The sequence below is a fragment of the Mustelus asterias genome, chromosome 16 (genome assembly GCF_964213995.1).
Source record: "Mustelus asterias chromosome 16, sMusAst1.hap1.1, whole genome shotgun sequence".
In the NCBI taxonomy this organism is placed as follows: domain Eukaryota; kingdom Metazoa; phylum Chordata; class Chondrichthyes; order Carcharhiniformes; family Triakidae; genus Mustelus; species Mustelus asterias.
Window position 1 is genome coordinate 27,739,040 of NC_135816.1, and position 24,550 is coordinate 27,763,589.

Genomic DNA, 24,550 nt, shown 5'->3' on the forward strand with positions numbered 1-24,550 from the left:
ATAGCAGGAGCCAGCATTCAAAAGTTGTGATTTTCCCAGTAATGAGATTAGCAGGCATCTAGACAGAACCAGATGTAAATCTCCATATTTGTAGGAAATGGCTACCTAGATGACAAAGATCAGGTGGCAGTATACACAAGCTAATATTTGGAGTCCAGGGAAATACACAATGAAGATTCAAAAAGGAAAAGTTGTATAATTGCCAGCACTCAGAAGCAAGAAGGTCAGTTTACATCTCACAGTCTGAGAAGCCAGTCCGCAGCTCACAGCCAGGAGACTAGGCCCACATCAAAGTCTTGTAGCGAAGGCATTGCAGAAACCTTCGTAAACACAGTTTAAATATCTTTGCCGGACCAGGAAAAGACGTTTCCCGGACATGATTCTCAGCCTTGTATTGTGTGGTAACTACAAGCTGGATTTGACTTCTAGATTTATTTAATTCTGATGTTGCTTGCGAAGGTGGAAGTCTTGGAGTTCGGGGACTGTAGATATATTTTGGAACAAGGGTTTATTTCTACATAAATACATGTGTGTTTTAATGATTCGTTTACTTAATTGTCTGTTTGTGTGTATTTTTCTTTTCTTAACAATTATTGGAGACTATTTATTATGGGATGTCTGGACTGGTTATACTCACAGGAGTTTCACGTGACTCCTCACACCATTCCTAAAATCAAAGCTAATCACCATCATGATGTTTTAAGTTTTGACACTCACAAATAACATCAGTTTACATTGAATTTGACACATTTTCAAACACTCGGTTTTCCCATGTGAAATTGGTGTTTTTACCTATTACTTCTATTTGCGCTACCCCTTTGGCTGCAGCAGAGCTAGTGACAGGCTGTACATTTCCGCTGCTTTTAAAAGATGCACTTAACTTGGGCTAGTGGGAGGAATCTTCAATGTAACCCTCGTAATGAAAGTTATTTCAGGGATTTGGAGTTACTTGGCTAGGAAAAAAAAATTCAAATATCTTTTTTAAAATGTCAGTCTCCAAAGGGATCATTTACCCTTTGAAAGAGTTGCTTCTTGAAGACAATCAGCTGTAATTGGCCCATAGGAGATGTACCTTTTTTTAAATTTAATTTTTCCTGCTGTGAAAGTTTCCTTTGCTTTTATGGCTAATTTCTAGAAGAGTTGGATCTGATTTTCTGAACTCATTTAATTTCAAATATTCTTTGATTTATAATCTGTTATAACTGGCCATTTCAGTCATTCAGCAGCTGAAATTACAAAGTATTTTTAAACCTTTTATTTTAGTTTAAATAATAGATGTTATGGTGTAAGCAATGATTCCTGAATCCCATTATATTTGGCCCTGTATGCTAATTTGTACTTTTTGTCAAATTTCATTCTTAGTCTTATTAGTATGCTTGTGTATATTCCAAACTAACACACTGTACCAATTTAACCATTCCATGAAAAGTGCTTGTTACAGTTGTGTTCTTGCTATCTTTTGCATCACTGATCTTGATAATTGTAATGACTTCAGTCAGACCATTGAGATTGGCCTATTGGAATATGAACTCCCTGATTAAACTGATGGGCTAATCAGGGAGTCTTTTTCTTGTATTCAGCCGGGACTGTCAGTTCCTCTGGCACTCCCGGAGGTAGCCTGCTGACTGATAGCACTCTGTGTACTGCTGTCAGAATCGTAAATAAAAGGATTTTGGGGCAGGGACTTCTGCCTCCAAAGATTTATTACATTAATAATACTTTTTAAGCTTGAAAAGACGAGAGATCTTTCATGTTTAATATTTATTTACCATGATCATGGTGCTGTGTACAAGAGTTTGAACTAGTTCTGCTGCACACCACACAAGTCTATTGTGTAACTTTGAAATGTGTACCCAGGAACAAATGCACACAATGGTTAGTTCCTAGCTCTTTACAGTTGATACAACAATAAATAACATCCCTCTTTCTTCAATGTAATGCCCCTATCAATTTTTAGAACTTTCCTAAACTAAAAGATTAATCAATCAAATTTGGAAATAAACAGAACCCCATCTGTGTTCTTTTTCAAGAATGTTATTCGTGGTATCTCGTTTAGGTGGCAAAATGTTGTGCCTTCATCTTGTAGATTTGGCATTGTTGATTTTGGTGGTGAATTGGAACAGTGCACAGGTGATATTGCGCGTGTTGTTCCTGGTGCTGCAGTTGCTAATGTTGTCATTATCATGTATGGATCAGAAGGCCAGTTATAGCATGCGTTCTGCTACCCAGAAAACCTTAGTTCAACATTTTATTTTCAGTACTACACTGAAGTAATGCGATAATTTTGTGCAAATTCCTATTTTATCGCTATCAAGATAACTGGTCAGAATCGTGATTATTTGTGCAAGAGAAGCTGATATTGGACATTATGCTCTTTGATCAAGTTTGTGGGACAAAACACTGAACACATTGTTGAAAAGAGCAGTACCACACCTTTGTAGGCAAGTAAAGTAGTTAAACATCTAGCAAGACACAGCGGGTCACATCAAAAACTCTTATGGTTCCTTGATGCTGATATGCTTTATTTCCCAAGTGGCACTTAAAGAATCTACTTCATGGGGAGGGAAATTAAATGAACATATCTCAATTGTTCTGCTCCAAGCATGAGAAAAATGTTAGCTTTCCAGGTGTTATTACTCAGTGAAGATGCTGGTGTTTAAGATCCTCCTCTCTCTCGTCTCCCTTGGTTATTTTTTTGTTCCTCAATTTCTTTTTCTTCTTTTGTCACTGTTGTCTGGTTATGACCAGCAAACTTCAGCTCAAGAAAGTTTGAGTTTGAGACTTCCCTGTGTTCTGGGTTGGGGAAACATATGTTCAGATTGGTGTGTTAACAAACTGCCAATTATGCTATGAAGTAACTCCAAAGGGCGTCACGGTAGCACAGTACCAGAGACCCAGGTTCATTTCCAGCCTTGGGTGAAATTCGCACGTTCTCCGTGGATTCCCTCTGGGTGCTCCGGTCTCCTCTCTCAGTCCAAAAGTGTGCAGGTTAGAACATAGAAAATTACAGCGCAGTACAGGCCCTTCGGCCCTCGATGTTGCGCCGACCAGTGAAACCAATCTAAAGCCCCTCTAACCTACACTATTCCAACATCATCCATATGTTTATCCAATGACCATTTGAATGCCCTTAATGTTGGTGAGTCCACTACTGCTGCAGACAAGGCATTCCACGCCCTCCCTACTCTGAGTAAAGAACCTACCTCTGACATCTGTCCTATATCTCTCACCCCTCAATTTAAAGCTACGTCCCCTCGTGCTATCCCCATCCGAGGAAAAAGGCTCTCACTATCCACCCTATCTAATCCTCTGATCATCTTGTATGCCTCTATTAAGTCACCTCTTAACCTTCTCTCTAACGAAAACAACCTCAAGCCCCACAGCCTTTCCTCATAAGACCTTCCCACCATACCAGGCAACATCCTAGTAAATCTCCTCTGCACCCTTTCCAATGCTTCCACATTAAGAAAGAGGATGTGATGGAAATTTTGAATAGCATCAAGATAGATAAGACGCCGGGACCGGATGGGATGTACCCCAGGTTACTGTGGGAGGCGAGGAAAGAGATTGCAGAGCCTCTGGCGATGATCTTTGCATCATCGATGGAGACGGGAGAGGTTCTGGAGGATTGCGGATGTGGTTCCTATATTCAAGAAAGGGAATAGGGATAGCCCAGGAAATTACTGACCGGTGAGTCTAACCTCAGTGGTTGGTAAGTTGATGGAGAAGATCCTGAGGGACAGGATTTATGAACATTTAGAGAAGTTTAGTATGCTCAAAAGTAGTCAGCACGGCTTTGTCAAAGGCAAACCGTGCCTTACGAGCCTGGTGGAGTTCTTTGAAAATGTGACTAAACACATTGACGAAGGAAAAGCGGTAGATGTGGTTTACATGGACTTCAGCAAGGCGTTCGATAAGGTCCCCCATGCAAGACTTCTCGAAAGTGAAAGGGCATGGGATCCAAGGGGCTGTTGCCTTGTGGATCCAGAACTGGCTTGCCTGCAGAAGGCAGAGAGTGGTTGCAGATGGGTCTTTTTCTGAATGGAGTTCAGTCACCAGTGGAGTGCCCCAGGGATCTGTTCTGGGACGCTTGATGTTTGTCATTTTCATAAATGACCTGGATGAGGAAGTGGAGGGATGGGTTGGTAAGTTTGCCGACAACACGAAGGTCGGCGGTGTTGTGGATAGGTTGGAGGGATGTCAGAAGCTGCAGCGTGACATAGATAGGATGCAAGACTGGGCGGAGAAGTGGCAGATGGACTTATACCCGGATAAATGTGTAGTGGTCCATTTTGGCAGGTCAAATGGGATGAAGGAGTATAATATCAAGGGCGGCACGGTAGCACAGTGGGCGGCACGGTAGCACAGTGGTTAGCACTGCTGCTTCACAGCTCCAGAGTCCCGGGTTCGATTCCCAGCTTGGGTCACTGTCTGTGTGGAGTTTGCACATTCTCCTTGTGTCTGCGTGGGTTTCCTCCGGGTGCTCTGGTTTCCTCCCACAGTCCAAAGATGTGCGGGTTAGGTTGATTGGCCAGGTTAAAAATTGCCCCTTAGAGTCCTGGGATGCGTAGGTTAGAGGGGTTAGTGGGTAAATATGTGGGGATAGGGCCTGGGTGGGATTGTGGTCGGTGCAGACTCGATGGGCCGAATGGCCTCCTTCTGCACTGTAGGGTTTCTATGATTTCTATGTAAGACTCTTAGCAGTGTAGAGGATCAGAAGGACCTTGGGGTCTGGGTCCATAGGACTCTTTTTTTTAAATCGGCCTCTCAGGTAGAGGAGGTGGTTAAGAAGGCATATGGTGTGCTGGCCTTCATCAATCGAGGGATTGAGTTTAGGAGTCTGGAGGTAATGCAGCTTTATAAGACTTTATACTGTCCTTGACTAACAATGCCACACTTAGAGTACTGTGCTCAGTTCTGGTCGCCTCATTACAGGAGGGATGTGGAAATGATTGAAAGGGTGCAGAGAAGATTTACAAGGATGTTGCCTGGATTGAGTGGCATGCCTTATGAGGATGGGTTGAGGGAGCTCGGTCTTTTCTCCTTGGAGAGACAAAGGATGAGAAGTGACCTGATAGAGGTGTACAAGATGTTGAGAGGTATAGATCAGGTGGATTCTCGGAGGCTTTTTCCCAGGGCTGAAATGGCTGCTACGAGAGGACACGGGTTTAAGGTGCTGGGGAGTAGGTACAGAGGAGATGTCAGGGGTAAGTTTTTCACTCAGAGGGTGGTGGGTGAGTGGAATTGGCTGCTGTCAGTGGTGGTGGAAGCAAACTCGATAGGGTCTTTTAAAAGAGTTCTGGATGAGTACATGGGACTTAATAGGATTGAGGGTTATAGGTAAGCCTATATATAGCCTAAGTAGGTAGGGACATGGCCAGCGCAACTTGTGGGCTGAAGGGCCTGTTTGTGCTGTATTTTTTCTGTGTTCTATCCTTCCTATAATGCGGCGACCAGAACTGTACGCAATACTCCAAGTGCGGCCGCACCAGAGTTTTGTACAGCTGCAACATGACCTCCTGGCTCCGAAATAAATCCCTCCTACCAATAAAAGCTAACACTCCGTACGACTTCTTAACAACCCTATTAACCTGGGTGCCAACTTTCAGGGATCTATGCACATGGACACCAAGATATCTCTGCTCATCCACGCTACCAAGTATCTTACCAGCAGCCCAGTACTCTGTATTCCTGCTACTCCTTCCAAAGTGAATCACCTCACATTTTTCCACATTAAACTCCATTTGCCACCTCTCAGCCCAGCTCTGCAGCTTATCTATGTCCCTCTGTAACCTGCAACAACCTTCCGCACTGTCCACAACTCCACCGACTTTAGTGTCATCCGCAAATTTACTAACCCATCCTTCTATGCCCTCATCCAGGTCATTTATAAAAATGACAAACAGCAGTGGCCCCAAAACAGATCCTTGCGGTACACCACTAGTAACTGAACTCCAGGATGAACATTTCCCATCAACCACCACCCTCTGTCTTCTTACAGCTAGCCAATTCCTGATCCAAACCGCTAAATCACCCTCAATCTCATGCGTCCGTATTTTCTGCAATAGCTTACCATGGGAAACATTATCAAACGCTTTACTGAAATCCATATACACCACATCAACTGCTTTACCCTCATCCACCTCTTTGGTCACCTTCTCAAAGAACTCAATAAGGTTTGTGAGGCACGACCTACCCTTCACAAAACCGTGTTGACTATCCCTAATCAAATTATTCCTTTCTAGATGATTATAAATCCTTTCCAAAACTTTGCCCACAACAGAAGTAAGGCTCACTGGTCTATAATTACCAGGGTTGTCTCTACTCCCCTTCTTGAACAAGGGGACGACATTTGCTATCCTCCAGTCTTCTGGCACTATTCCTGTGGACAATGATGACATAAAGATCAAAGCCAAAGGCTCTGCAATCTCCTCCCCAGCCTCCCAGAGAATCCTAGGATAAATCCCATCCGGCCCTGGGGACTTATCTATTTCCACACTTTCCAGAATTGCTAACACCTCCTCCTTATGAACCTCAATCCCGTCTAGTCCAATAGCCTGTATCTCGGTATTCTCCTCGACAACATTGTCTTTTTCCTGCGTGAATACTGACGAAAAATATTCATTTAGTGCCTCTCCTATCTCTTCAGACTCCACGCACAACTTCCCACTACTGTCCTTGACTGGCCCTAATCTTACCCTAGTCATTCTTTTATTCCTGACATACCTATAGAAAGCTTTAGGGTTTTCCTTGATCCTACCTGCCAAAGACTTTGCATGTCCCCTCCTGGCTCTTCTTAGCCCTCTCTTTAGGTCCTTCCTGGCTAACTTGTAACACTCAAGCACCCTAACTGAGCCTTCATGTCTCGTCCTTGGATAAGTCTCCTTCTTCCTCTTCACAAGAGATTCAACTTCTTTAGTAAACCACGGTTCCCTCGCTCAACCACTTCCTCCCTGCCTGACAGGTACATACTTATCAAGGACACGCAGTAGCTGTTCCTTGAACAAGCTCCACATTTCAATTGTGCCCATCCCCTGCAGTTTCCTTCCCCAACCTATGCATCCTAAATCTCGCCTAATCGCATCATAATTTCCTTTCCCCCAGTTATAACTCTTGCCCTTCGGTATATACCTATCCCTTTCCATCGCTAAAGTAAACGTAACCGAATTGTGGTCGCTATCACCAAAGTGCTCCCCTACCTCCAAATCTAACACCTGGTCTGGTTCATTACCCAGTACCAAATCCAATGTGGCCTCATCTCTTGTTGGCCTATCTACATACTGTGTCAGGAAACCCTTCTGCACACATTGGACAAAAACTGACCCCTCTAAAGTACTCTAACTATAGCTTTTCCAGTCAATATTTGTAAAGTTTAAGTCCCCCATAACAACTACCCTGTTACTTTCGCTCCTATCCAGAATCATCCTTGCAATCCTTTCCTCTACATCTCCGGAACTTTTCGGAGGCCTATAGAAAACTCCCAACAGGGTGACCTCTCCTTTCCTGTTTCTAACCTCAGCCCATACTACCTCAGTAGATGAGTCCTCATCAAAAGTCCTTTCTGCCACTGTAATGCCACACTAACAATGCCACACCTCCCCCTCTTTTACCACCTTCCCTGCTCTTACTGAAACATCTAAACCACGGAACCTGCAACAACTATTCTTGTCCCTGCTCTATCCATGTCTCCGAGATGGCCACAACAGGTGGGTTGGCCATGCTAAATTGCCTCTTATTGTCCATAAATGGATTAGCTATGGTAAACTCTCACGGTTATGGGGACAGTGCAGGGGGAGGTGTGGGCCTGTGTAAGATGTTCTTTCAGAGAGTTGGTGCAGACTAAAATGAGCCGATTGGCCTCCTTCTGCAGTGTAGGAATTCTATGGTTCTAAACCAGCAATTGAGACACTGAAATTAGTCTCCTAGTTCTTGGCAAAAAAAAGACCATTCTACATTCTTGCTCCTGTTTGTTATTCCGTGACAATTGCTGCAAATTACATGTGCGTCAAACAGGCGACTTCACTGCTTCGTTCCAGTTCTTTGGCCTGCTGACATTCACTCCCATATAAACAATGTTTTCTTGGACAAGGTACAGAGGGCTGATACTGGTATCTAGAAAAACTGCATACCGCACAAATCATTGCATTCAAGGACATAGTGAATGAGGAGAAAGTTGAGACACAAGAATGCATGGTGGCGATTCAAGATAAAAATAAAAATTATTAGGTGTGGCCCCTTGGACATTAGAATGACGCTGAACAGGATGGGGGTGACTGAAAGGTTCTGATTTGTAGTTTATGATGTGCTTTGCGTCTTTTGAGAACCGGAAAGAACTAAAGAACTGCTAGTTCATTTATCCCATATCCTGGAAGACTTTGTACCTGTGAAAAGGAATGATTTTCAGATGGATATATGAACTGTAATGTCTGACTCCTTCCTGATTTTTATAATTTAGCAGCTTGATTGACAGGTCATTAATACACTGCACTAGCACTACACTGCACTACACTAGCACTACACTGCATTACACTAGCACTACACTGAGCCTCCACTTATTTCCTAAGCCCAGGGCAGTCCCAAGTTTACACTTTCTTTTGAGGTGAAGATGGTTGATGACAGCCAAAGAGCAATGACTGAAGGAGGAAAGATTGGTCGGCAATTTCATCACCATCCCCCATCCAGGAAGCACAAATCACTTTTTAAAAGTAGCATCAGTACTGTTTAGTCAAAAGTAAGTCCACACGGGCAAGGTTTTAACTCTCAAACCCACCCACTTGCACAGAGTTAAAATCAGGCTCCCAAGTATTTAATGAATTCCCTTGAAAAATAACCCCAAGATTCGGTGGAAGGAGTGTTGACAAGAGTTTAGCATGGGTGGCTTAAACTACAAAGAATTTTGCACTCTGCTCCAAACTTCAAAGGACTCCAGTTTTTAAAGAATAGTTGCATCATGTTCAATCATAGCTTACTTCATTCTTACTGACTGCTACACTGTGTACACTAGGGCAGTGGTTGGCGCTGCTGCCTAACAGCGCTAGGGACCAGGGTTCAATTCCTGGCTTGGGTCACTGTCTGTGCGGCGCCTGCACATTCTCCCCATATCTGTGTGGGTTTCCTCCCACCCAAAAGACGTGCTGTTTAGGTGCATTGGTCATGCTAAAAATTCTCCCTCAGCATGTCCGAACAGGTGCCGGAGTGTGGCGGCAAGGGGATTTTCACAGTAACTTCATTGCAATGTTGCTACCTGTGACACTAATAAATAAACTCTTGAATCTAAAATGTAGCAGATGAATCATGTCATTGTGTTTATTCGTTTTTCACCTTTACCCAAGGAGATATCACTCATTAAACATGCAGATGAATCAGTGCGATTTCAGCTTGGCTGAGTGCAGTACATTGTGGGTGCGGCAGTATATTGTGTGATGTGCAGCTTAGATACACTCTCTCTTCTGGTGTATAGATACCACGGGTGTTAATCTTCCATCAATGATTACTGCCTATCCTTCAAACAATAATATATAAAGCAATTAACTTCAAAGACATCTGTTGATTTATCAATGATTCTAGTCCACATCCTAAAATCAAAGTAAGCGCTGAAATTTTTGTCACCTTTTTTTAGAAAGACACTTGTACACAAGGGACAGTACTCCAAAAAAAATGGAATAAACCATTCCACCTAATCATGCTGACCTGCTACTTGGTCTACATTCCTGCACCATCCTCCATAGATCTCTTAATCCCCATAGTCGCCAAAAAAGCCTTGCTCTTTTGTCTTGAGTATACTTGACAACTTCAATGGCCAGTCCCTGATGCTGCAAATGTGGAAAGTAAAGTTTATTTATTAGTGTCACAAGTAGGCTTACATTCACACTGCAATGAAGATACTCTGAAAACCCCCGAGTCACCACACCCCGGCACCTGTTCGGGTGCACTGAGGGAGAATTTAGCACGGCCAGTGCACCTAACCAGCATGTCTTTCAGACTGTGGGAGGAAACCAGAGCACCTGGAGGAAACCCACGCAGCCATGGGGAGAATGTGCAAACTCTGCACAGACAATGACCCAAGCTGGGTCCCTGGAGCTGTGAGACAGCAGTGCTAACCACTGCCACCTTCATTCATGGGATGTGGGCATCACTGGCTGAGCCAGCATTTATAGCCCATCCTTAACGACCCTGAATTGAGTGGCATGCTGGCCACTTCCAAATGCTGGCCATTTAATTCAACCACTTGGCTATGGATCTGGAGTCCTATGTAGGCCGGACCAAATAAGGACAGAGATTTCCTTCCCTAAAGGACATTAGTGAATCAAATGGGTTTTTATGATGAACAACAGTTGTTTCATGGTCATGATTGGATTTTTATTTCCAAATTTTTATTAGATTCAAATTTCACCATCGCCGTGGTAGGATTCGAACTCCGATCCCCAGAGCAATTACCCTGCATCTCTAGGTTGAGTGCAGTGACCAAACCACTGCTACCATCTCCCAACAAGAACAAGAAAGTATAAATTTTCACAGGATTTTATTATTGGATGTTGTTCAGCTCTTATCTGCAGGATACAGTAACACCTAGCAATTAATCTAGTTGCACGAACAGACATTACAATGTCAACCTTTCAGGTTCCACATCATTGTGCTGGCAAAAATTGAGAGGAGGATGATAGGAAATTAAATGGAGATTTTGTAGAATGGTAATCCTGATTTATGCTTTGCTTTTTCCACAAATCCTCTCCTCACCTTTTTCCTGGCTTCCTCGAGGATGGTGACTCATGCTGGGTACCAAGACCCAGTTTTACACTTCTGTTTTGCACTTGAGTTTCCAAAATAACTTGCTCAGTGAGTTTAATGAGTTTGGGAAAAAATCTTCATTTGAATAAAAGTTCCTGGAGTTCCACCCAGATTTACTACCTGGTCAATGGGTGACAGTAAGAATTTGATTCCAGGAGACTGCAGCCATGGAGCCTGGCACTAAGTTTATGCTCCAACACTGCCTTAACTAACTGTCCCAGGATATGAAAAAGCATTGTTTGCACATCTAATATTGCCCGCACCCCACCTTTACAAAGTGAGTTAAGAACTTGAGTCTCATGCTGACTTCGTGACTTCTCTATCAAGTAGTGCCTCAGTTGAAAACAATGCATTGAAACTCAGTTAATCCTAGTTTTGGCTCCGTGTTCATAGAAGGAACAATGGTTTTTGAACTTCCAAAATAAATGACATTAAAACTTCTGGATCTAAAGATTATTTCAATAGAGCTGCTTGAGCCATTTTGTTTTTTTCCTGTCAGTAAGTAGATACGCAAAATATATTGTCAGATGTTTTCAAAATTAACAACAGTCTCCAGATAAGCAGATTGAAAGCTTATTATGATGAAGATTAATATTTCCGGCAGGCTATGGAATTGTTTAAGATAAAATTTGACCAATTTAATACCCGCTCTGTTGGTGAACATCAATTGCTGGAAATACTCAGCAGGTCCGATAGTACCTATGGATAAAGAAACAGAGTTAATGGGGGAGTGATCCTGAGCTCGCGTTCATCATCTGTGTGAATGGGACCTCAAGATCTGGAAATCGCAGTTCTTGCTGGCGAAAACGCAATTCCAGATCTTCCCTGCCCCGGGACATCATCAGGATCACCCCCATAATGGTGTCATTTGTATGTGGTGGTAGCCAGGAGCAGACAGAGGAGCTGGTGGTGATGATAACGATGGCTGTGTTTTTTTTTGGGGGGGCGGGTGGTGAAGTGGGTGCTGGATCCAACTTGAGGGGAGACCATGAGACTTCTGTGGTGGGAAGGTTTAATCTTGTTCTAATTGAGGCACCCTATAAACATGGTGCCCTGATCTCTCTACAGACAGGCTTTGCTGGCATGTTGAACCCCCCACCCCCCCACATGATGGTGTGAAATACGCTCCCTTGATTTTTTTTTTGGTATGATCGGGAGAGAAAACCGGCCGGGTTCTCTGGAGATAAACATGCTGGTTTTCTAGCCAGAAGCAACACTGCCATTTTTTTGGTAAGATTCCCCCAATGTTTCAGTTTGACATTGATCAGCAGTCCTGGAACTTGAACACTTTCTCCCTCGCGTTCTCATTCTCTCTCTCTCTCTCTCTCTCTTTCTCACCAACCCTCTCTCTCTCTTTTTCTCACCAACCCACAAATATAGTACTTCAGAATTTTCTCTTTCAGTTCTCCAGCATCTACATCATTTTGCTTTCCCAACAATTCTGCTCTTCCTTGGTTGTGGCGAAATGCCCTGAAGAATCAAAAGATGGTTTTGAGATATTCTTGGTGCTGTGGTGGATGTAATTCGAAGATATAAAAAAACTCTAAACCATTTGTTGCTTGAAAAGGAAATATAGGGAGGAATATTTTGCGTGCTATATCGAGATACCTGTGTCCTGAAGAAATATTTATACATTCTTGTGCTTGTTGGATAACTATGCTACTCGATATTATTCTGAAATATGAAAAGAGTGGAAGTTGACCATTATTTGTTTCAACCAAGATGGCATTAGATTGCTACTGTGACTTCTGTGTACGTTTTTAAGATAGGTTTTTTTTAAAACGTGCTTTCTTAGCTCACTGTTTCAGTGATGTAATTGTTGCCAGCTTGACTGGAAATGTCCTTTTTATTGCTACTTAAGTAGCTTAAATGGGGTTGTTTTGTATTTACTCTGGGATTAGTTTTACGATCCTGCATTATTAGGAGGACGGTCATATGTTTTGAACAGTTTTTTCTATTTTCAGTTTGGAGCTACAAGTTTGAGTTTTTAGGTTTTAGAAGGGACAACAAGCTAAAACAAAGTGTTTTCCCCCTTTCCCAGTTTTGAAAATTCTGTTAGTTAGCTGAAAACAAGATCTTGCTTTCCTGAAGGGTGAAAATCTGCTGTTATTGGGATCTGGACCAGAGTGTCTCTGGTGTTTTGAGAAGCTGTCTTGCCCCAAACTGTTAGCAGTGAATCCAGAGAACTGCAGACTTCAACCAAAGGACTCGATTTCCAGTATCACGTGAGCATTAGTCTGTGCTGTGTTAAACCTATGAAAAGGGTTTTTTGTCTATGGGATTGGGTTGATTGGAACATTGTAGATATCTTTGTTAAGGGTTATACATTATCATTGTTTCTAATTGGTAAAAGTTCTTGCTAATTTTCTTACTAAACAAAGAACAATACAGCACAGGAACAGGCCCTTCGGCCCTCCAAGCCCGCGCCGCTCCCCGGTCCAGGATTGAATCCTGAATCCAGGATCCCCGTCCAATTTTCCAGCCTATCTACATCCTAATATCCTATCCACCGAGCTGTCCCTCACAGCTACGATGCTTTGTTCATCACAACCTATTAACTCACCCCCACCCCCCCATTCCAGACCATGTGATCTCCAGGGAGAGGCGAAAACCCAGACTGAAAACCCCAGGGCCAATATGGGGGGAAAAAAATCTGGGAAATTCCTCTCCGACCCCCTGTGGCGATCGAAACGAGTCCAGGAGATCACACTGGCCCTGATCAGAAAATGCTTCCCAACCCTATTCATTTCCACTTCTGCTTTACGAACAGCATCTGAATTCCCTGCCCCCGAGACAGGTTCCCAACTATCCGCAGTCTCGCTCTGTACTGGCACCAGCAAGATGATCATAGAATGAAGCCTTGAAACGAGAAACAAAGAACAATTAGCCCGCACCGCTCCCTGGTCCAAACTAGACCACTCTTTTGTATCCCTCCATTCCCACTCCGTTCATATAGCTGTCTAGATAAGTCTTAAACGTTCCCAGTGTGTCCGCCTCCACCACCTTGCCCGGCAACACATTCCAGGCCCCCACGACCCTCTGTGTAAAATATGTCCTTCTGATATCTGTGTTAAACCTCCCCCCCCCCCCCCCCCCTTCACCTTGAACCTATGACCCCTCGTGAACGTCACCACCGACCCGGGGAAAAGCTTCCCACCGTTCACCCTATCTATACCTTTCATAATTTTATACACCTCTATTAAGTCTCCCCTCATCCTCCGTCTTTCCAAGGAGAACAACCCCAGTTTCCCCAATCTCTCCTCATAACCAAGCCCCTCCATACCAGGCAACATCCTGGTAAACCTCCTCTGTACTCTCTCCAAAGCCTCCACGTCCTTCTGGTAGTGTGGCGACCAGAACTGGACGCAGTACTCCAAATGCGGCCGAACCAACGTTCTATACATCTGCAACATCAGACCCCAACTTTTATACTCTATGCCCCGTCCTATAAAGGCAAGCATGCCATATGCCTTCTTCACCACCTTCTCCACCTGTGACGTCACCTTCAAAGATCTGTGGACTTGCACACCCAGGTCCCTCTGCGTCTCTACACCCTTTATGGTTCTTCCATTTATCGTGTAGCTCCTCCCTACATTATTCCCACCAAAATGCATCACTTCGCATTTATCAGGATTGAACTCCATCTGCCATTTCTTTGCCCAAATTTCCAGCCTATCTATATCCTTCTGTAGCCTCTGACAATGTTCCTCACTATCTGCAAGTCCTGCCAGTTTTGTGTCATCCGCAAACTTACTGATCACCCCAGTTACTCCTTCTTCCAGATCATTTATATAAATCACAAACAGCAGAGGTCCCAATACAGAGCCCTGCGGAACACCACTAGTCACAGGCCTCCAGCCGGAAAAAGACCCTTCCACTACCACCCTCTGTCTTCTATGACCAAGCCAGTTCTCCACCCATCTAGCCACCTCCCCCTTTATCCCATGAGATCCAACCTTTTTCACTAGCCTACCATGAGGGACTTTGTCAAACGCTTTACTAAAGTCCATATAGACAACATCCACGGCCCTTCCTTCGTCAACCATTCTGGTCACTTCTTCAAAAAACACCATCAGGTTAGTGAGGCATGACCTCCCTCTCACAAAACCATGCTGACTATCGTTAATGAGTTTATTCCTTTCTAAATGCGCATACATCCTATCTCTAAGAATCTTCTCCAACAACTTCCCCACCACGGACGTCAAGCTCACCGGCCTATAATTACCCGGGTTATCCTTCCTACCCTTCTTAAATAACGGGACCACATTAGCTATCCTCCAATCCTCTGGGACCTCACCTGCGTCCAGTGACGAGACAAAGATTTGCGTCAGAGGCCCAATGATTTCACCTCTCGTCTCCCTAAGCAGCCTTGGATAGATTCCATCAGGCCCTGGGGATTTGTCAGTCTTTATATTCTCTAACAAACCTAACACTTCCTCCTTTGTAATGGAGATTTTCTCCAACGGTTCAACACTCCCCTCCGAGACACTCCCAGTCAACACATCCCTCTCCTTTGTGAATACCGACGCAAAGTATTCATTTAGGATCTCCCCTACTTCTTTGGGCTCCAAGGATAAGTCCCCACTTTTGTCCCTGAGAGGTCCGATTTTTTTCCCTAACAACCCTTTTGTTCCTAACGTATGAATAAAATGCCTTGGGATTCTCCTTAATCCTGTCTGCCAAGAACATTTCGTGACCCCTTTTTGCTCTTCTAATTCCCCGTTTGAGTACTTTCCTACTTTCTTTGTACTCCTCCAGAGGTCCCTCCGTTTTTAGCTGCTTGGACCTAACATACGCCTCTCTTTTCTTTTTGACCAGTCCCTCAATTTCCCTGGTTATCCACGGTTCTCTAATCCTACCCTTCCTATCCTTTTTTACAGGCACATGCTTGTCCTGTAGCCCTAACTATACATTTAACTATATTCTGAAATAAGCTTTGTTTGATAAAAGCTCCCTAGTGAGTCTTTTGATTCACACCTGAAGTGGAACATATTGTGCTTATCCTAGCCAAATTCAAGATGCAAAACTTATGATTCAGGCAGGCTCCATAAAACACTTTGGAGTTTCTAACCTTAACTATAATGCCACTATCTTGGCCTTTTGTGGGGCTGCGTGGTGGTGGAATTCTGCTCTGCTTTCCATTCCTTAATGCTATCCAGTGAGAGAACCATGGGCTTTACTCCTAAAACTGTGTATGTGGGTGGATGGCATGCATTGCGAAATTCACCTCCACTCACTGTTGCATATACTTGAGTTTGGTTGGATGCAGGTGGCTGCTGCATCACTGGCTTGCATCTTTAGGTTTCATGGATATTTTAGTTGCTACCTTGGGGTTATTCTAGCTGTATAGGTTAAGGATGGCTGCCTAAATTATTTGTAATGTGACTGTGGGTGAATTATAATGGGTTCTTTGGCTTTGGATCAATCAGAACCATCTTAAACTAGAGAAGATCATTATTCACTGGATTCTCGTACCACACCCAATCCTGTCTCTCACGTGCACCTGTATTTTTCAGCAATGACTACTTGATAACATTTGGGCATGGGGAGTATAGATTTTGTTTATTGTAGCTCCGATTGCCACTCTTGGCTGAGACTAGCTAATCGGGCAATGTATAAGGTTTGAATCCAAGTTCAAATTATGATTCATTGCATGATGTGGTACACCTAATCCACTAAACAACTGCGGGGTCGGGGGGCGGGGGGGAATCCTTAGATTCAGTAATCTGTTATTAAGCTGAATAAAGTCTGATCTTGTTGCCAAACCATTAAGTCATCTGTACTGGTACCATTACATACAAAGATTTAGTTGAGCGTATAATGACCTTGAAATTTCTTAACCATTTCTGCAAGACTTGCATCTGCTAATCTCCCCAGCTCTGAATTTAGTATAATCTGGGGTGATAAGCTCAATTGCATATCAGTTAGGATTGATACCATTGATATGCATCTCATGTAAAATTGGAACAGTGCGCAGCAAGGAGGTAGGTGCATAATTAGAACAAGAGTGCAAAAAACCAAGAGTAGCTGGTTAATTGTGGCAGCAGATAACTAGAGGTTTTTTTTATTCATTTGTGGGACATGGGCATCGCTGGTTGGCCAGCATTTATTGCCCATCCCTAGTTGCCCTTGAGAAGGTGGTGGTGAGCTGCCTTCCTGAATCGCTGCAGTCCACGTGGGTTCACCCACAATGCCAATAGGGAGGGAATTTCAGGATTTTGACCCAGCGACTGCGAAGGAACAGCGATTATATTTCCAAGTCAGGATGGTGAGTGGCTTGGAGGGGAACTAGCAGCTGGTGATGTTCCCATGTACCTGCTGCAGTGTTGATTTTAATAGTTTGAATGGTGCAGAAGCTGGACTGAATGGCTCATGTGATTCTCACCACCTTTATTGCATCCTCCGCAGGATCTGATGGAGATATCCAAATATACAAAGATGTAGAGAAACTGGTAGCATTGAGGAAGCAGGGGGGCTGCAGAAGGACTTGGACAGATTAGGAGAGTGGGCAAAGAAGTGGCAGATGGAATACAATGTGGAAAAGTGTGAGGTTATGCACTTTGGAAGGAAGAATGGAGGCATAGACTATTTTCTAAATGGGAAAATGCTTAGGAAATCAGAAATACAAAGGGACTTGGGAGTTATTGTTCAAGATTCTCAAGGTTATCGTGCAGGTTCAGTCGGCAGTTAGGAAGGCAAATGCAATGTTAGCATTCATGTTGAGAGGGCTAGAATACAAGTGCTTCTTGAGGCTGGAGAAGGCTCTGGTCAGACCCCATTTGGAGTATTGTGAGCAATTTTGGGCCCTGTATCCAAGGAAGGATATGTTGGCCTTGGAAAGGGTCCAGAGGAGGTCCACTAGAATGATCCCTGGAATGAAGAGCTTGTCGTATGAGGAATGGTTGAGGACTCTGGTTTGTACTCGTTGGAGTTTAGAAGGATGAGGGGGGATCTTATTGAAATTGCGAGGCCTGGATAGAGTGGACGTGGAGAGGATGTTTCCACTAGTAGGAAAAACTAGAACCAGAGGGCACAACCTCAGGCTAAAGGGACGATCCTTTAGAACAGAGATGAGGAGGAATTTCTTCAGCCAGAGAGTGGTGAATCTGTGGAACTCTTTGCCGCAGAAGACTGTGAAGGCCAGGTTGTTGAGTGTCTTTCAGATAGAGATAGATAGGTTCTTGATTGATAAGGGGATTAAGGTTATGGGGAAAAGGCAGGAGAATGGGGATGAGAAAAAAAATCAGCCATGATTGAATGTGGAGCAGACTCGATGGGCCAAGTGACCTAATTCTGCTCTTATGCCTTATGGTCTTATAAGGAGCAAAGAGGCAGAAAAGACAGACTGTTTGAATAATTTCCAGATCCTTCTGGATAAGATATAAAGGGCAGACAAAAAGCTACATCTGCATGGGAGGAAGCTACAAAATAGTTGTGTGTTATGTGGGGTGCTGTAGTAGGTGTACTGAGTGCTAGTTCCCTCAGTGAATGGATTTCAGGTGGCATGGTGGTTAGCACTGCTGCCTTACATTGCCAGGGCCCCAGTTCGATTCCCGGCTTGGGTCACTGTCAGTGCGGAGTTTGCACATTCTCCCTGTGTCTGTGTGGGTTTCCTCCCACAGTCTGAAAGACATGCTGGTTAGGTGCATTGACCTGAACAGGTGCTGGCGTGTGGCAACTAAGGGAATTTCACAGTAACTTCGTTGCAGTGATAATGTAAACCTTATTTGTGACTAATAAAAAAATAAACTATAATCAACAGGAAGGCCCAAATAAGCAACAGAAACTTGGGAGAATCGGTTTTGGTGAAAATGGCACCTCTTGTAATTTGTGTTGTGATAGTTATGTGTCACTGCAATACCAAAATGCAAGCAAATTTGAGGTCAGCATATCAAATTTATTTTCCATTTGTTCCCAATTCAGCAGCAGTGTCAAATTGGTTCATATTCCAATTAGGCCTTTAATCATTTTAATATATTGCTTAGTTTTGGAACTTAACCTTGACTAGATACCACTGCCCTGTGAAATTTCTTTCTCGTGGGCAAGAGAAACTTGCTGGAAATGGTCTCTTCTAAGCCTGCACCTTTCTCCTTGCAGACTGCTGTAAATGTTGGAAGTTTTGTTGGTAAAAGGATTGGTTTGGTGATGATGCCAAATTATGAAAAAGGGCTGCTTGTTGAATTTATTGGCATCTTTCTGTTCCTTTTATCAGAAATATTGTGCCCTTTACTTTTGAATTATTATCACTTACACTTGTTCCCAGGCTTAAAGATCGAAGTGTAGCAAATGGGTGAGACTGCTGCTATCTACTGAAGTAGACCTTAGCATCAAGAGTAAAGCAGGGAACAAAATTGGATGGCAGAAGTGGGTGATAACTATCGAAGATTACCTAGGACCAAGTGGATTGAATGTTTTATCCAGTGAATGGATATAACTAAATATCACCCAAGAAATGACTATTGATAGTACTGGAAAAAGCTTGCACTTGAACAGGAGAGACTACAGTCTTTGATTTGCCTGCAATGGGCATTCTTTCCTCGGAAATCATGATGGCACAGTGGTTAGCATTGCTGCCTCACAGCGCCAGGGACCAGGGTTTGAATCCTGGCTTGGGTCACTGTCTGTGCGGAGTCTGCACGTTCTCCCCATGTCTGCGTGGGATTGCTCCGGTTTCTTCCCATAGTTGAAAGACACATTGGCATTAAGCCAAACAAACCCTGAAGTGTGGTGACTAGGGGAATTTCACAGTAGCTTCATTGCAGTGTTAATGTAAGCCCACTTGTGACGAATAAATAAACTTTTGGCAATATTTAGGAGCTACGCAACTTCTGAAGAATGTCTGTCAGTATTAGTTTGATCCGCCCCTTCCTACACATCTATTTTGTCATTTCTCTGAACGAGATCACCTAATTAATGGTAAAATGCAAATATAGATCTCCACTGCAAGGTAAGCACCTTTCACTTCAGGACACGGATTGGAGTGCTCCATAATCATGGGCCCGAGTTTTTTAATATGAGCTCGAATTCAGAAATGGCAATTCCAATGGCACTTTGAGGCACTATGGAATTGGTTAGTATTTTTACAGTTTAAAATATTGTTCGTCACTAGAATGTTGCTCAAAATTGCTTCTTCTTTATTGCAGGACAGAAAACAAGCCCTGGTCCCCAAATGGTTTTGAAGATGGAAACTCCCATCCTTTCATAGTTGATTTGCAGTCTCAGACACAAGTATGTATTGAAGTTAGTGTGTGGTAACATTCCAAGGGTTAGTGCAACTGTTGGTGACAGTGTGAGTGTAGAGTTACTTGACAGAACCTGTCCAAAGCAAAATGTGGGAACCTGCTCCTATTCCATTGCTGGAAGTGCAGTTGAAACGCTGTTTGCAAGCATGAGTTGGGTTTCAATGGGAACGCCAGAGCAGGAACTGCTCCTGAGGGCATTTGCAGTCACAAGTTATTTAACCACATTTGTAACAATGCAGCAGAGGTAGGAAGAGAAAGAAAAGTAAAAGCATGCCATTTTTTTTAAACTGCAAGCAAACTTCCAAAGTAAGGAAGCCAAGAATATATCTTTACAAATCCCACCCTGAAAATCCCTGAAACTACGTTTGTGACCAGCTGCTTCTGAACACTGCCTGAAAAAAAGACATACTAATCATCTCCAGACATTTTGATTTAATTAAAGCTTCCTTGGCAAGATCCTCTCCCTCCCAATGCCACCCAGAATGTGTAGGAATGTCAAAACACCTGGCAGTAAAGATAAATAATTTTCTCACTGCCAAAGAGTTGCCTGTAAAAACAGCAGCAATTACAATAAGACTAGCCCCAATCTGGCAACTCGCATTCTTTGTTGACTAAGTAATCTCACTTTCATGTTGAATGAAACTATCCAGAGGAGATGGCCACAATGCAGTCCAATGAGTCAATGATGTTTGACGTAGAAAGACTGGGGTATCAGAAAAACATATATGTCTGGGCTATATTCTGCATTGATTAACACACAGGTGACATGAGGGAGCAGAATAAGTGATGAATAAGATTTTCAAATGATGATTGATTAGATAATTTACCAGCAGTAAAGTGGAAAACTGAAAATACTAGTCACACCACATTTTGCAGACATGTAAAAATACCTCTGTAATCTCCGAATCAGAGCTACACAAAACAATTAAATAGGAAATTGCACAGCTAGTAAAAGAACGGTGGAATAAATCACACGCCATAGTGAATTAAGCCATAAAATATTCCATATTTATACCATATGTGAGCATGATGCTATTCTCGCAGACCATGAACAATCTGGAGTGTGTTAGTAACAGGTGTGAGAAGTCTATTTATTAGGGTAGCAGTTTATTTTCATCAATTGCTTGTTTAAAATTAAATTACTCTTGCATCTCCAGATAGCCATTTAGACCAGCCTAAAGTGCTCACGTAACGTACTAGACCTTATTATTTGCAATCCTATGCAAATTATACTGCAAGGCATTCTTTTTGCATGGTTTCTTTGTCATTCCAGCTGGATGTTCAGGGTGCACAGTCTGTCCATGTATAATGAATATAAAGGAAAGTTTGCTTATTATACAAGGGACTAGGCATTTTGGGGTATATTTTTAAAACTTTAATGCATATGTAGGGAAGTAAGTAACTGAATAGCGTCCTTAAAATCACGGAAACCAAATGTAAATAAACGGCTTCCATAAGCTCTCCCGTGGCAAGTTACTTGTCCCACTCTGGTCATGGACTTGAAAATCTGCTCTAGTTCTGCAGCAGAGTAATCTTTCAGATGTTTGATAGTTGAAGGAGCTGGGTGGCACAGTGGTTAGCACTGCTGCCTCTCAGCGCCAGGGATGCCAGGTTCAATTCCGCCCTCGGGTCACTGTCTGCGTGGAGTTTGCACATTCTCCCCATGTCTGCGTGGGTTTCCTCCGGGTGCTCTGGTTTCCTCCCACAGTCCAAAGATGTGTGGGTTAGGTTGATTGGCCATGCTAAATTGGCCCTAGTGTCAGGGGGGGATTAGCAGGGTAAATGTGTAGGGTTATGGGAATAGGGCCTGGGTGGGATTGCAGTTAGTGCAGACTCGATGGGCCAAATGCCCTCCTTCTGCACCGTAGGGATCCTATGATTCTATCATATATTAATCAGCCATGAGTCAACTGTTTGCGAGCAACCAACAATGAGTGTATCGTTGGTTTTATTAAATATAATATGAAACCTCTTTTTCATTTTTAAAATCTGTTTTGATTTGTAGCTGCTATCTAGACATGTATGGTGAGCAATGAAAAGAGTTGTAAGGATGTCAGTCTGAGAGCTCCATCTGCCAGTAATTTTATGATGGGCTGCCAGACATCACTTTGTGATGTACGTACTTGGGCCATAGAGACTCGAGATATTTTAAAAATAAAATAAATTTACTTGGCATAACTTCCGACAGGAGACCTGTGAAATCCTGCGGATTACAGCAAATGATTCTGGACAGCCCCTGTGGAAGTTCAACTGTGGAATGCTTCACTACAAGTGGCTCTTGAGGCAGAGATTATATTCCAAAACGAGTTGTCTAAAGTTGATTTGAAATCAGCTTGGAGTACCAGTAAATCAATGCTCGAGTTTGAAGATGGTTGTGGAGGAAAATTTATCTGCGAGCTGCCTGAGTGGCAGGGTATCATTGAGGTATGTTGCTGGAGGCAGTCTAGTGGGAATCTCATGTGTACTCCCACTTCTGTCCCTTAGAAGTCCTTACTTTGGACTCAGAACTTGCGGTAATATCACATTGTCAGAAGTAAATCCAAAACTGTGCCGACACGTTGCTTAAAAATTGCTGTAGAAGTAACTTCCACTGCAAACACCACTCAAATTCTTCACATAGTGTGTGTAAAGCTGATGCTGATAGGGACTGCACCTCCGGGTTCAAAGTACTCAGAAGCACTGAACAAACCGTGGGGCGGTACGGTGGTACAGTGGTTAGCACTGCTACCTCACAGCACCAGGGACCTGAATTCGATTCCCAGCTTGGGTCAGTGTGTGGAGTTTGCACATTCTCCCCATGTCTGCGTGGGTTTACCCCGGGTGCTTCGGTTTCCTCCCACAGTCCAAAGATGTGCAGGTTAGGTGGATTGGCCATGCTAAATTGCCTCTTAGTGTCAGGGGGACTAGCTATTGTAAATGCATGGGTTTATGGGGATAGGGCCTGGGTGGGATTGTGGTCAGTGCAGACTCGATGGGCCTAATGGCCACCTCCTGCACTGCAGGATTCTATGTTTCTAACCAGCCTGGGGAAAATCAGTGACGGGTGACAAATGAGAGAAAAGTAGGAGGGCCAGAATGAGGTGCTGCTCGAATCACAGATTTTAGTCCCTCCCGTGCTTGCTGATCCAGCTCCTGCAATCACCAGTTCCTTCTCTCCTGATCTTGTTGCTCCTCAAGAGACAACCGGTGACTGAAGGGCACTGAGCTGAATGGCAGCCTCCTGCACTGATTTTAAAAAAAGAAACAATTCTGTGGAGGTCATCTTGGAGGACTTTGTGATGCCGCTTGACTCCAGCTTTCCCCTTTGCCTCTACTAGTCAACAAAAGCCAGACACTAAACATTGCAACTGATAGCTTTTAGTGTCCAAAGCAGTTGGCTGACATTGTACACATTGGAATTAAAAATCTTGTCAGGCAGGGAATTTTTATGGATGCTCTCAGTTTTAAGTCTGGGTGAAGAACTGTCCTGCCTTATCCTTGATTCAAGCCATTTGGCAACTGTTGCTAATTTTGCAATCCACTGTCTCTCTTTTTTCCTTTTGTGGTGATGTCCAGTTTATATTAGTTTCGAACTCTCTTATTTCCGAGGAGTGGAAACCAATGTCTCCGATAGTTCATTAACCTCATTCCTTGTTCTGACAGCACTAAAGTGCACTCTAATTTTAGTCTTTAAAGCATTTCCTTTTTTTTCTCTCTATAAGATCTAGCACTGTTGACATAGACTATATTGTGTTTATTTTCATTTATGAACACAGGATAATTTTGTATTGTTTTTAGTGTTTGCATGTTCTGTCATCACCATTCAGGCTAGCTCATGTCCTCATTTTGCTCCTGTTTTTTGTTAACTCAAGTATAAAAATTGGATTATAGCTTCATCTGGTCTGCCAGGCTGGGGGAGATTTATTCAAGCTGGTTTGGACAGCCATCATATCCTTCTGTTTCTATATTTGTGTGCAGCTAAATAGCTGTTGCAGTCCCTGATACTGCTGCAACGATGCAGAAAACCCAATTTCCTTGCTGTGTGAAGTTCTAGTGCCTATGTGCTTTTTCTGTCCTGAGATTCGCATTGAATATATATTTTTTCAAGATTCTGGAACGTAGCACGCAATTAAATAAAATATCATCTGGCAAGTTAAAGCCCATACATCTCCACCCCCACTACTTCTGTGATGACTTTGAAACTCATTGAAGAGTCAGGATGTCATAAGCTACACAGATGAAGCTTGAACCAGTCTATGCGCATCGTCCCAATTCCAAAACTTGCTTTGGAAAATTAAAAAACATAAAGGTTGATTTATGTGACTGCCTGAACCCTGTTCGAATGTATATTCAACAACCTTTGTTTGTTCATAGGGTGTGGGTGTCACTAGCTAGGCCAATGTCTTTTTACCATCTTTAATGCCCTTGAACGTGATGGTAAACGATCTTTTTTAAATACTATTGAATGGCTTCCTAGCCCAATTCCGAGGGTGTTAAGAGTCAACACCTTACATTATTGCTATTTCTACTGCTGCTACACT

General features: G+C 43.2%; 1 protein-coding gene across 2 annotated transcripts in view; it reads left to right on the forward strand.

Annotated features, from left to right (window-relative positions):
• Positions 1-24,550, forward strand: part of LOC144505059 (PDZ and LIM domain protein 4-like) — a 104,895-nt gene that overhangs the window by 48,545 nt on the left and 31,800 nt on the right. For both annotated transcript variants that reach the window (XM_078230800.1, XM_078230802.1), the window contains exon 3: positions 19,932-20,016. In XM_078230800.1, the coding sequence (XP_078086926.1) occupies positions 19,932-20,016 (85 nt within the window). The remainder of the gene's footprint in view (positions 1-19,931; positions 20,017-24,550) is intronic.